General features: G+C 45.0%; 1 protein-coding gene across 8 annotated transcripts in view; it reads right to left on the reverse strand.

The window, feature by feature from the left end:
• Nucleotides 1-12,547, reverse strand: part of CNKSR2 (connector enhancer of kinase suppressor of Ras 2) — a 380,784-nt gene that overhangs the window by 245,053 nt on the left and 123,184 nt on the right. For all 8 annotated transcript variants that reach the window (XM_059720858.1, XM_059720856.1, XM_059720857.1 and 5 more), the window contains exon 5: nt 8,533-8,574. In XM_059720858.1, coding sequence (XP_059576841.1) covers nt 8,533-8,574 — 42 coding nt within the window. The remainder of the gene's footprint in view (nt 1-8,532; nt 8,575-12,547) is intronic.

Below are 12,547 nucleotides of genomic sequence, written 5' to 3' on the forward strand. Positions count from 1 at the left end.
GCCCGGAGCCGGCATGGGGCCCAGGCTGGCAGCGGGGGCAGGTTACAAGCTGGTGCTGAGTACGGGGAAAAGTGGCTTTCACCCCTGCCCCGTGGCCAGCGCTCTGCACTGAAGCCGCTCGCAGCCCATGTGAGGCTGCCTGTGCCTGCTCAGGACAGCCCTACATGGGCTGCAAGCGGCTGCAGCAGGGAGCATAGGCCACGGGGCAGGCAAGGGGCTGCTTTTTCCCGTGCTCCACACCAGCTCCTTCCCTGCCCTTTCCCCCTGCCCCGCTTACCTGAGCTTCCAGTGCCGGGGCAGCCACATGGTCCCAGGCCAGAAGCCCCTGCTAGGGCTCCCGGCTGGGAGGGCAGGGCTGGGGGGGCTCTGCTGTTGCAGGAGCCTGCTGAGGATTCCCCTGGGTCCTACTGCCCCTGGTTCCTGTCATTTTTTATAGGAACCAAGGACAGATACATTTTAATTTTCAAATTTATTTTTTTTTACAGGTCTCATGGGCTGGATAGAATGTCCTTGTGGGCCAGCTCTGGCCCATGGGCCATATACTGCCCACCCCTGGCCTACGCCAAGATACACAATGGCACACCAAGGGTGGGGGCAGAGGGAGCATGGCCCCCGGGTGCCTGCCTGGGGTAGGGGGCACCGGCGAGGCCCTTCAGAGCCAGGCAGAGAGGCTGCACCTCCCATGTTTGATGTGTAGTTCGCCCACCCCCCTGCCCAGCAGGTTGTAAGTTTCTTTAGCTGTTTTGGCTGGAAATTCTGGCTGCTGCCCCTCCTCCCCCTGACCACCCCCCATGTGTCTGGTGTGCCGTGCTGTTAGTTTCCCCACAGAAGTGCCATGGGATAAGAGAGGGGGCCCCTCACCCTGTTTGGATCATCCCCACAGAGGACGGGGATGCCAATGCAAGCACTGGCCCCCAGGTGCTGGAGACCCATGGTACACCACTGAAGATACAGCCCAGTAAAACACAGCATACACATCTTAGTCTAATTTAAAATGTAAACCAGAAAGACAAGAATTAGTTTTACTAATCCTAAGGGCAGAGTGTCTCCTTACAGCCAGGCATTCAGAAAGGCTTTGGTTAGGTATTTACACGTTCTGCTTTATAATGTAAATGTAGCCTTATGTATTCTCTGATGAAGCTGTCTGCAACTTTCTTTAACTATATCTCCAGCATGTGCGATGATTGTCAGGTCTTTGCCAACACTTCCCACCTCTAAGTCTGGTCCTGCAGGTCTTAGCTCTGCGTTCACAGGTGCAGGGCTTGGATCTGCACAGGGGACTTGGATCTGCACACAGGGTATTCCATTGAATTAATTGCCTCCCTGCCCGGCTACAGGCAAGCCACAGAGACTGCAGCCAAACCCCCAGGAGTTCTGAGGGAGAGAGCGGAGAGAGGAAAGAATTAAATCCATCCCTGCCAGGCTGCAGGCAAGCCATGGAGGTGCGGCTGGGGCTGTCCACAGGGTTTGCCAGCTTGGGGCAGGGGGAAGAGGGGATGGAGGGAAGAATTTGCCTCAGGGGCCATGGCAGGCCAGCAATTGGCCACACCCTGCCCTTGCTCTGGCTAAAAAGCAGAGGGGAGGGGCAAAGCCCAGCTCACTGGAGCAGAGAGTAGAGCCCTGCCCAGCCCAGAGAGCATGCTGGGATGCTGGGGGACTCTGGTTTAACTTAAACCAGCAAGGGCTCTGGGACAGACATTGCATAAACGAGTTTGAGCAAAATCAGTTAAGTCTGATACTCCATTCAACCAGGTTTATCTCGAACCAGATTTGACCATTTTCAAACTGGTTTATGTGCACTGAGCATCTGTTCTGTTACAGGTTTAAACCCATTTCTGATAACTTACACCAGTTTGTGTATAATGTCTATCCCTAGCCAGGGTGTCACAACAAGCCAGGGTGTTCATCCAAGTCGTCAGTATCCAATTTTTCTATCTTTTTGTTGAAATGTTCTTGGATCCTGTTGAGAATCACTGCACTAGCTAAACTGTTTCCAGTCATGAACACCTGCTCACATCAGTTAATATAATTTAAAGGCTCCAGATATAGATTAGGAAGAGCTCTACAACATGCATTCATCTCAAAGTGTTTCAATAACTACAAGTGTTAAAGAATACTTTGGTATTTCATTCTTCTGAATTTAATCATTTCTATCACTGCTCATATTTACTTTCAATTATGGCTTTCTAACCAAAAAAACAAAAGCTTATAGGACCCATCTTGACAAAGGTTACTGAATTCTAAAGGGTTTACTGTGCATGCATTAATATTTTAGAAGCAGCAGAAATTATAAAGTATAATTCCTTGTTTCATTCCCAAAATATATGTTTATGAGAATGAAAGGGCAGCGTAAAATATTTAATAATTATAGATAATTTTAAAACAGTTGTTTTAAAAGAACTGCAATTCAAAAGAAGAAACACCAAGAGAAGCCAAACTGCTCTGTACTATGATTTTTGTTCAAGGTTTAATAGAAAAGAATACAAAACCATAACCTTTTAATTGTAAAAGGTTATGGAAATCTCATTCTCGGACATTTATCAAGTATCTGGTTTAATGACACGGAATAGTCTACTACCTATAAATATAATGATAGAATAATAATTTAAGTCTGAACGTGTTTTTATTATGCCATTTTATATTAGTATTTCTTAAAAAACAAATAAATAGACTTTTATTTCAGAGACCATATGTTTTATCTATGCTTTGCTTTGTTCAGTGAGGGTAAATATCATTGGTGGCACATAGGGGGTGTACGCAGGTGCACCTGCACCCCCTGAGATTGGCGGTGTACCCCCTGAAAAGTGCTGCTGACGGTACTGGTGGCACCAGCAGGTGGTTGCCACTCGCCACCTGCCCCCTTGCCGCTGACACTGCTGGCAGCATCTGCGGGTGGTCGCTGGTCAGCACTTGCCACACCCTACTGCTGCAACCGCCGCCTGAGAGCAGTCGCCGTGCCCCCCCCCAGCCTCCAGGGGCATGTGTCGTTCATGGCAAATGTCATTTTACATTTTTCTGCAATACTCAAAAGTTAAGTTCAAGAAAACAAGTTATTCTAATACAATTTGATGCTAATTTTTAAATAACACGTTCCAGGTGATGAGTGTGATTCAGCATCCTCACCCCACTAAACCCCAAGTTGCAATCTCAGACTCAAAGCAGCATTAAAATAATACTCATTTAGATCTCAAAAAGGCTCATTCAGTCAAAATTAGAGCATTTTAAATATTTCTTGCTTCTTTAAAGCAAAACAAAACCAACAAAAACCAGACATATAGGTCAGGATTATTCATAACCACAAACTGAATTTATCAACAAGAATACCTTACGCTAACTAAATACTCCCTTTCCTAACCAAAAAAAAAAAAAAATCATTTTTTTGGCAAAACTAAACATATTGCTAAATCATCTATATTACTTCACTAGCTGCTTACAGTTTTTCTAGTTCTGTTGTTCATACTTGTTTCTTTCTGAAACTATATTATACTAGTATTCACAGATTTACAGAATTTTAGGCCTGGAAGGGACCTCATGAGATCACTGGGTCCAGCCTGCCTCCTCTGGGCAGGAAAGACTGCTGGGGGGTCAAATAACCCCAGCAAGGTGCAAGTCCAGTCTCCTTTTGAAGATCTCCAGGGTAGGTGCCTGCATCACCCCCCCTCCTCCCCGGGAGTCTATTAAAACTTTTTGGAAACATAAACAGAACTACCAATGAAAATCAATCCAGCACCCTATCTAATCCTGGATCTTATCTTTCACAGTAATTGTCCTAAAAGCTTCAGAGGAAGAAGGTCAAGAAATCAGTAAATGGGAGTACTACTCTGTGAAGTAAGCACAGTTCTATCAGTAATTTATTTTCAGCCCGTTTAACTTGTGTGTAGATATTCACCACGCATACAATGTTCACTTCTCATTTTGAATCCTCTCTCTTGCTGAGAGGGAGTTTCACCAGCTAAACAAAAGACATTCCAGTAAGGCTATAAATTTGTTGCCTGTCAGTTTTACTGAATAGCCTCAAAGTCTTTGCATACTAAAAGACTGAGTATTTATATTCTCTCCACATCATTTTTTGTACTTCACATTTTGTTTTATTCATTTCTTCTGATAAAGTAAAACTAGGTTAGCTAATCTGAGATTCATTCTATGCCCATGATCATTTTTGTCACCTTTTTCTTGAATTCATTGCCTTCTAGTTTTTATCTCCAAACTCAGCTGCATATAGTCTACACACAGGTTTCTTACACTCCAAAACCTGTTTTTGAACATACCTAAACCAGTTTCTGTTCCCTTTATTTGACAAACTCTTCCATGGCTTTACATTCTTTCTCCTTGGTCTAAGAGCTACCTTTGATGCTGTCACCTGTACACTCCTGCTCAGAGCATGCAGGCTTTGATGACATTATCTTTTCCCACTATTCTGCCTCCTGTTTGGATGTGTTTCAGTGTTATGTTTAGTAAGTTCTCTTCCACCGCACTCTCATTCAGTATGCGTATTTGTGTTTGTTTCTACTCTGTTCAAGCCTACTTCTCTTCTATTCGATTCCCATCTGCAAATATGATTTTGAATTCCAACTTTAAGATGATGAACCACAAACTTCCCTTTGCTTTAGACCTATTTGTTCCCTAGCCAAACCAAAATGACAGAATATCTTGTAACTTAGAATGGATTTTAAACCAACAGCTGAAACTGAATATAGCTAAAAGTAAGCTGATTTAAATGATGATATTACCCAGAAGTGTGCATGAGTTCACAAAAAAGCATAATTTTTAAACAGTGAATTTGATCAATCTCTATCCCTTTATCTACCTTTGTTAATTTTTTTCTGAAGTTCCTCAAAAACTTCTAGTTTGGACTACCCTAATTAATTCTATATTACCTGTAAATGTTGCCAACTCATTTTACAACTCATTTATCTAGTTAAAGTACAAACATATACTAATATATGTACGGCATGTCTTCTTCCAAAATGTATATGTAACATGTATAATGGAACTCTGTTTGTGCCATATATCAATGCATATAAATAGACATTATGTAAGATGGCCCAAGATAAAACATTTCATATTTTTGTCACTGTTGCACTATTAAAAACTTCATTAGTCACAAAATTGTAGAGGTCAGTCAAGGAAGACAAAGTCAAGCTTATTAAAAATACCAATACTTTTAGTTCCATAAGGGAAAAAATTACAGTGGAAAAGAAAAAATGCAATACTTTTTGTTCTAAAAGTGTGTCAGAAACTTTTGGATGTAACTTTTCAGGCATTTGACATTAATCATTTGATCTTGACCATTTAAAATAGTTAGAGCCAAAACTACTGTAGTGCCTCATATCCAAATAGGTGGAAACATAAATAATTTGCTTTTGTATTTAAGTTTAGTAGCCTATTCAACCAGAGAAATAAAAAGTGTGTAAATTTAGTGATTGCATCAGCCAACTTCCTGGGAACAACAGACGATCTGTGTCTGACAGGTTGTGGAAGGGCCTACTAGGGGCAAGGCCACTCTGGATTTAGTGCCGACCAAAGGCGAGGACATCGTAGGCAACCTGAGGATTGGTGGCACTCTGGACAACAGTGACCATGACCTGATAAGGTTCACCATGCACCATAAGACTGGGAAGTTAGCCAGCAGAACAGAAGTCCTGAATTTCAAAAAGGCAGATATTGGCAAACTCAAGAGGCTCACTGGAGAAGCCCTCTGCAACTGGCAATTGGACAACTTAGGAGTACAGGAATGATGGTGCTTCCTTATGGTGGCAATTCTCATGGCTCAGAAAACAGGCCATCCACATGCAGGCAAAAAGCAGGAAAGGAGCTAGGAGACTTGCTTGGCTCACTAGAGATATTAGGGAGCTATTGAAAAAGAAAAAAGAAGTGTATATGCAATGGAGGAATGGCTCAGCAACCAGGGAGGAATATACCTGTATTGCCAGGGCCTGCAGATATGATGCATGGAAAGCTAAGGCAGGCTTGGGGATCAAACTGGCAACCAGTATAAAAGACAACAAAAAGTTCTTCTATAGATACACAAGGAGTAAGAAAAAAAATTAAAATCGGGCTCCACTGTGGGGCCCCTACTGAATACACCCAGGGGCAGTCCACAGTCAATGCTCACGAAAAGGCAGAACTCTTTAATACATACTTTGCGTCAGTATTCCCAAAACCCAAAGGGGGCTGCTCACCTGACCAGAGGCCAAGGGAATAGAGGGAAGGTAACAGCCTACATGAAATCAGCCCAGAACAGGTGTGGGATTTTCTACAATATTTGGACATTTTCAAGTCTGCTGACAACCTGCCTGATTACCTGCACCCAAGAGTCCTGAAAGAACTGGCTGAACTTAGAGCAGCACCACTGGACAATCTATTTGAAGAGTCGTGGAACTCGGGAGTGGTCCCGGATGACTGGAAGGTAGTCAATGTGGTGCCCATCTTTAAGAAGGGAAAAGGGATGACCCCGCAAACTACAAACCAGTCAGTCTGACCTCGGTCCCGGGTAAAATCTTTGAAAAGTTGGTTAAGGGAGCCATCAACTACAAGCTGGTAATAGATGGGATGCTAAAAAACAACCAGCACAGCTTTGTCAAGGGTAGATCATGCCTGACGAACCTTGTGTCCTTCTGTGACCAGGTAACTAACCATCCGGATGAGGGACGTAAGGTTGACATCATCTACTTAGACTTCTGTAAATCCTTTGACCATATCCCATGTAATTCTCTCTAACAAACTGGAGAGTACTGGGCTGGACCAGTCTACAGTGAGGTAGGTGGACAACTGGCTTAGAGGGTGCTCCCAGGGGGTGGTGATTGATGGGATGGCCTCATCCTGGAGGACCATCTCCAGTGGTGTCCCCCAGGCATCGGTGCTTGGACCTGTGCTATTCAATATATTCATTAACGACTTGGATGAGGGAGTGGAAAACACAATGATTAAGTCTGCAGATGATACCAAGCTGTGGGGAAACGCGGGCACACCAGAGGATAAGGCAAAGATCCAGGATGACCTTGATAGGCTGGATTTATGGGTGGAATGAAATCAAATGAGGTTTAACAAGGAGAAGCACAAGGTCCTTTACCTGGGTAGGAAGAACCCCCACCACAAATATACAATAGGCGGTGGTCCTATGGCTGGCACAGCATCCGAACAAGACCTGGGAGTCACGATCGACTGGAAGATGAATATGAGCCAACAGTGCGATGAGGCTGCCAAAAGGGCAAACAAAACTCTGGCATGCATCAGCTGATGTGTGGCCAATAGATCCAGGGAGGTACTCCTCCCTCTCTAGTTGGCATTGGCGAGGCCTCAGCTGGAGTACTGTGCCCAGCTCTGGGCACTGAACTTCAAGAAGCATATAGATAAGCTCAAGAGGGTCCAAAGAAGGGCCACCCATTTGATTAAGGGCATGGAGGGTAGGCCCTATGCAGAGAGACTCCAGGAACTGGGCTTGGTCAGCCTGAGGAAGAGAAGGCTGAGAGGTGACTTGATAGCTGCCTAGAAGTACATCGGGGGGAGCATCAAGAATTAGGAGAGCAACTCTTCAGGAAAGCACCTCAAGGGAAGACGAGGACCAATGGGTATAAACTAACAGAGGGTAAATTCAGGTTGGTTATAAGGAAAAACTTCTTCTCTGTAAGCAGAATCTGGAACACACCCCCAGCAGAGGTGGTGCAGTCACCGTCCTTGGAGGTGTTCAAGACGAGGCTGAACAGGCACCTTGTCAAGCTCATCTGAGCCCAATAACTTCCTGCCCCCGGCAGGGGATCGGACTCGATCTTACTCGATCCAGTTCTATGTTTCTATGATTATGTTAATGAAACCAATCTATTATTTGTTTTCAGAAACAGTTCTGATTTCAGAAAACTTAAAACCAACCTAGTAGAACCATAGCCTGGAAAGCAATTCCATATTGTACACTTAGGTTCCATGCTTGCTGTGTTACTGACTTCCAGATAAGTTTATTCATGGGTTTTTTTCTTATCCCCTAAATGGTCAACCTATCAAGCTTGCTGTGCTTTCTGCAAAATCAAGCACATTTTGCCACAGATCATATATCATTACCAGCAATAAAGGTTTAAAAGTGGAGAAACATTAGCAGTTTCCCAGCGTGTACATGAACCAGGAGGGAGTTGTGTTCACTGTTCCATAGCGTTCCTGGGTCTGCCATGGTAGTAGGAGTAACACAGCATAAATTTGAATGCATCACTAAAAAAAACAGATATACTTGCTAGGCATACATAGTTGTATCTGACAGCAAAAGGTCTAATACATGGGCATAAGCACACTTTGAGTAAACAGGTTCTGGAGATGAGTACAAAGCAGATAATTTGCTGTGAGAAGCAAGCTTTGAAAACTCAGAGATTATCAGTTCCCAGATTCTGCTTTACACTTGTCTCTACTTATTTGCAAACAATCACTCAAACTCTTCACTAAGCCAAAACTAGCTTGCTAGCACATCAACACTACTGCTAGGAGATTGAAAGATTCCTAGATATTGTACAGCAGACACATATTTATAAGAATCAAAGGACTACTCACCACATGAAGAATTTTATTCTCTGTTTCATATACTGTGCAATCCTGAAAACAGAAAGTAGAAGACATAGGTTAAATCTGAAAATTCAAACATCCTTGGAAAATTGCCTTTTAAAATGAAGGTTAATTGTATTGAAAAACCTTTAAAAGAAATCACTTGTTTCAACTACCATGGAAGAATTTATGTAACCAGGGTGGAAGAAGCTAGAATGGGAAAGAAAAGTTGATTAGCACATACTTAAAACTTTGGTCTTCCTTTGGTGAGTCCCATTTGAGACAGACTCTTATTCTCCTCCCTCTAGTACCTGATTATGCCATGCCCTATGAAAGCCATGCTTGGCTCATTTCTCTTTTTAATCAGTCCATATTAGATTAGAACATGGGTTACAGGTTGAGAGTTGTTTTAAGAACCAAAACCTCTGTGGATACAGAGACTAGAGAATTTCCTCCCCAAATGAACTGCACAGAAATATTCTATGTAGGTAGCAAGAATCAGTGCTTTTAATAAAGGTAACTCAGTGCAGCAGGCAAACAGCAAAAACTCTAAACAAGAAAACATTTTTTTTAAATTGCAATTTGTCCATCATTCCATGTTCACAATAAACAAGGGAGAATGGCACTGCTTTCTTTAAATGAAATACAGTTATGTAACTTATGAAGAAAACAAGTGTCCTTGTATCCAAAGATGAGGAAGCAAGCTTTACAGTTCTGACAGCTGAGTATATATAGTGCTTGAGACTGAAGAAACAACTGAGAAACTCTTATAATTGAATTTATGGATCTGAGCAAGATAACATGGTCATGTGGACTTAAACTTCACTGCCAATCATATAAATCATGGTGAGTCCATTCATCCTGCAGGATTTAGCTCAGTGATTCTCAACTTCCTTACAATGGTACACCTCCATAACTTCTCTGAATTTAACAGCATCAATTTCACAAAAATGGCAGCGTGACATCCCACTGAACAAGAGCTGAGTTTAGCCAATGAGTCCTGAATAAGCTGTCTGAAGGTGTACAAGTAAACCCAAAGGCATAACATTTGAGAGCGGTTTCTGTAGTCAGTGAAGGCTGGCAGAAACTCAAGGGGCCATGATAGCAGTTTCTAATTCAGAGCCAAAATCCTAGGTTCAAGGTCAACTGTAATGGGTGTAAAGCATAAATCTACTATAACACTGCTTTTTAGCATGCTTACTTAAATTGCCCTTAAACCATCTCAAGCTAAGCATCTAGACTACTCACCCAGGGTTATGCAGCACCCTGTGTTGCTCTCAGATCCATTCAACAGTGCTATGGGCTGCCACACAATTTTACAACTTCCAAGTGTGCAAATATAATTCACATGACAAGCCAAGAGATTTCAAATCAGAATCCATACTGTTAAAAACAGTGCCTGTTGTAGTCCTTCTGAGTTCTTTGGAACAGAAGAATTGCTCTATTATTTCTCTCTCATAAAAAAACCCCAAAACAAGTAAAAACTAAGAGTTTGTTTTCCAAGGGGTGCCTTGAGTCTAAAAAGGTTGAGCACAACTGATCTAAGCTATCCTTTCTTATCTTCAACAGCAACATATCTCTTTCTCAACATTCTTAGGGGATTTTTTTCTCCTCTGTTTTAAAGCTATATTGTTTCTTATATAACTTCAATCTATTGCTTTCTATTTTCTTCATACCAACTCATGAGAATAATCGATCCTCATTTTATTTAAAACATCTCTAAGTAGAAGGAAATAGGGCTATTCATTACTGAGAATCTTTACAGTTTACATGTGCTACTTTTTCATATCCATTTCAATAATAAGAGGTTAGTGCATAATAAAAAGTTCCTAATTGTAAAATGACAACTGAATGCATATTTTTAATACCATCTTTAACCCAGTTAAAAAGAAAGTTCACCTGTAGGGTTAGCCCATATTCTATTGCTGAAAATGGAATGGAGAGATCTTACAGAATCACAAGCTCATGTAATAATGGCTAGGTACGGATGTTACACTTAACGTGTTAAGAGCACAGAAAGCACTTTAAAGCCACAGCAGAACAGACATTCATGGCACTTCAAGTGCCTTAAAAATGGCAGATCCCACTCTAAGTTAACCCAGGATGGATGTGGTATTAAACTAAAGCATTCTAGGTACTTTTTTTGAATGTCTGTACAACATCCATCACACTTCAGTGTAGATCACATTCTGCTGCCACCCCAGGGAGCCCTCGCTGGTGCTCATCTGCTCTGGACAAGATTGGCCTGGCTCTGCCCACAAGCTGTCACAGAGAAGAGACACAAAAGGCTTTGTCTTTGCCCTGCATTTGCTGGTTCGGGTCTTGGAGGACTGGATGGGGTCTGGGCCAGGTCTGAACAGAAGGAGGACACGCTCCCAGCCCCAGTTCCCAGCATGGCAAAAAGCCAGCCAGGCAGCTCCATACTGCAGCTCCTGGCTCCAGCTGACAGGAGGCTGGAGGGGAATGGAGCCTCCCTACTCTGCAGACCCGGCCCAGCCTCTCCCTTCTCCCTGCCCTCCGCCTCCAGATCCCAGCCAGCAAACTATGGAGGGAGGGAGGCCCTCATGGCAAGGGGGCTCCATTCCTCCCCATCTCCAGCTGCTGCTGACAGTCACCAACTGGTGGGAAGGTGGGGCTGGCTCCAGCAGCCTCCTATGAGGCATGCAGGAGTGCTCCCTACCTGCTTGCCTTGGCCAGTGCAGGGAGGCGCCAAGCTCCCCTCCATCCCTCCAATGACAGATGTCTGTTCAATTTATTCCTGCTCTAACTTATAGCACTAAGTAAAGCACTATGGTTAGACCGCTTCTGCAAAGGGCTTTATGAACATTTGTACTTACCTAATGATATTGTTTGAATATACCATAAGGGAAAAAAAAATGTGAGAAAAATACTTGTCACAGTTGCACTGATTTAGAAAAGAGGACAATTTTCAGTTCAGAGGCCCACAGATTTCTAGCTGAATTTAGTATACTAGCTGAATCCCGATTCAGCAGCACAAACCATTTTAGAAGATTAAGACAAAAGATGCCAAGATATCTGTACCCGCCTCCGCTCTACCAGGTGTTCGCGCGCCGCCTTTGCCCGAGCCCCGGGCTTCGTGCGCCCTGACTCTGGAAAGGTACCCCGGAGGTTACCCCGGCTGGTATTGGGGGGGGGGGGGGCCTGAACTCGCCTGCCACGACTTTGATGATATCTTCAGTGGGGGGGCCCACCCTTGGGGTACCCACCGGTGTCGGCGCGTCCCTCAGTGGGTAACCTTGGGGCTCCGTCCTCCCCTACACCCTGTCCACTCACCACCTTAGGCTCTTCCTCTTCGGGGTCTCCACGTCGCCCCTGGCTTGTCACCCCCTCGCCTCAACACGCCGTCTGTCAGCAATGGTCTTCGGGCTGGGCGTACTGCCTATGGGAACGCTAGCCCGCTCCCTCCGTCCTCGTACCTGCGCTCCCCCAGGGGTCCGCGGGGGCGCTGTACCTCCTGCCAGCTCTGCTCTGTATTAGGCACCTGGTTGCCTCACCGGTGCCTTCTGTCTTACTGCAGCTGGCGTCCCTGCCACTCCTGCCGCTCCCGCTGCAGTGGCCCTTGCTCCCCGCTCCGTAACCTGGGATCCGGCGAGCTCCTCCTTCTGTCCGGCTACCGGCGCTGCTGCCGGCTTCTCCACCGGTTCCACCGATAGTCTCAGTGCTGGCCTCTCCACCAGCACCGCTGCCAGCTGCTCTGCTCCGTTTCTCGGAGCCGCGACTGGCTCCACTTCCTCAGCTCCCGCACTCCGCGGGTGGCGGCTGACTCCCCGCTTGCTGGGGCTTCTCTCCCCAGCCTCCTTCGTCCAGCCACCCCGTTGCCTTGGCGGGGCCGTCTTTTGTTTCTCCCGGCCGGCATGCCCTGCCCCCGCCGCTCAGCCGGATTAATGCCCGGCTGACGACCCGCGCCGGCTGCACTGGCACGTAGACTTCCTTCGGCTCCTCCGGGAGGTAAACGGAACCCTTTGCTGCTGCGGGGGTTTCCCGGCGTCCCCGCTCCCCTGGG

This window comes from Alligator mississippiensis, chromosome 1 (genome assembly GCF_030867095.1).
Source record: "Alligator mississippiensis isolate rAllMis1 chromosome 1, rAllMis1, whole genome shotgun sequence".
Taxonomy (NCBI): Eukaryota; Metazoa; Chordata; order Crocodylia; family Alligatoridae; genus Alligator; species Alligator mississippiensis.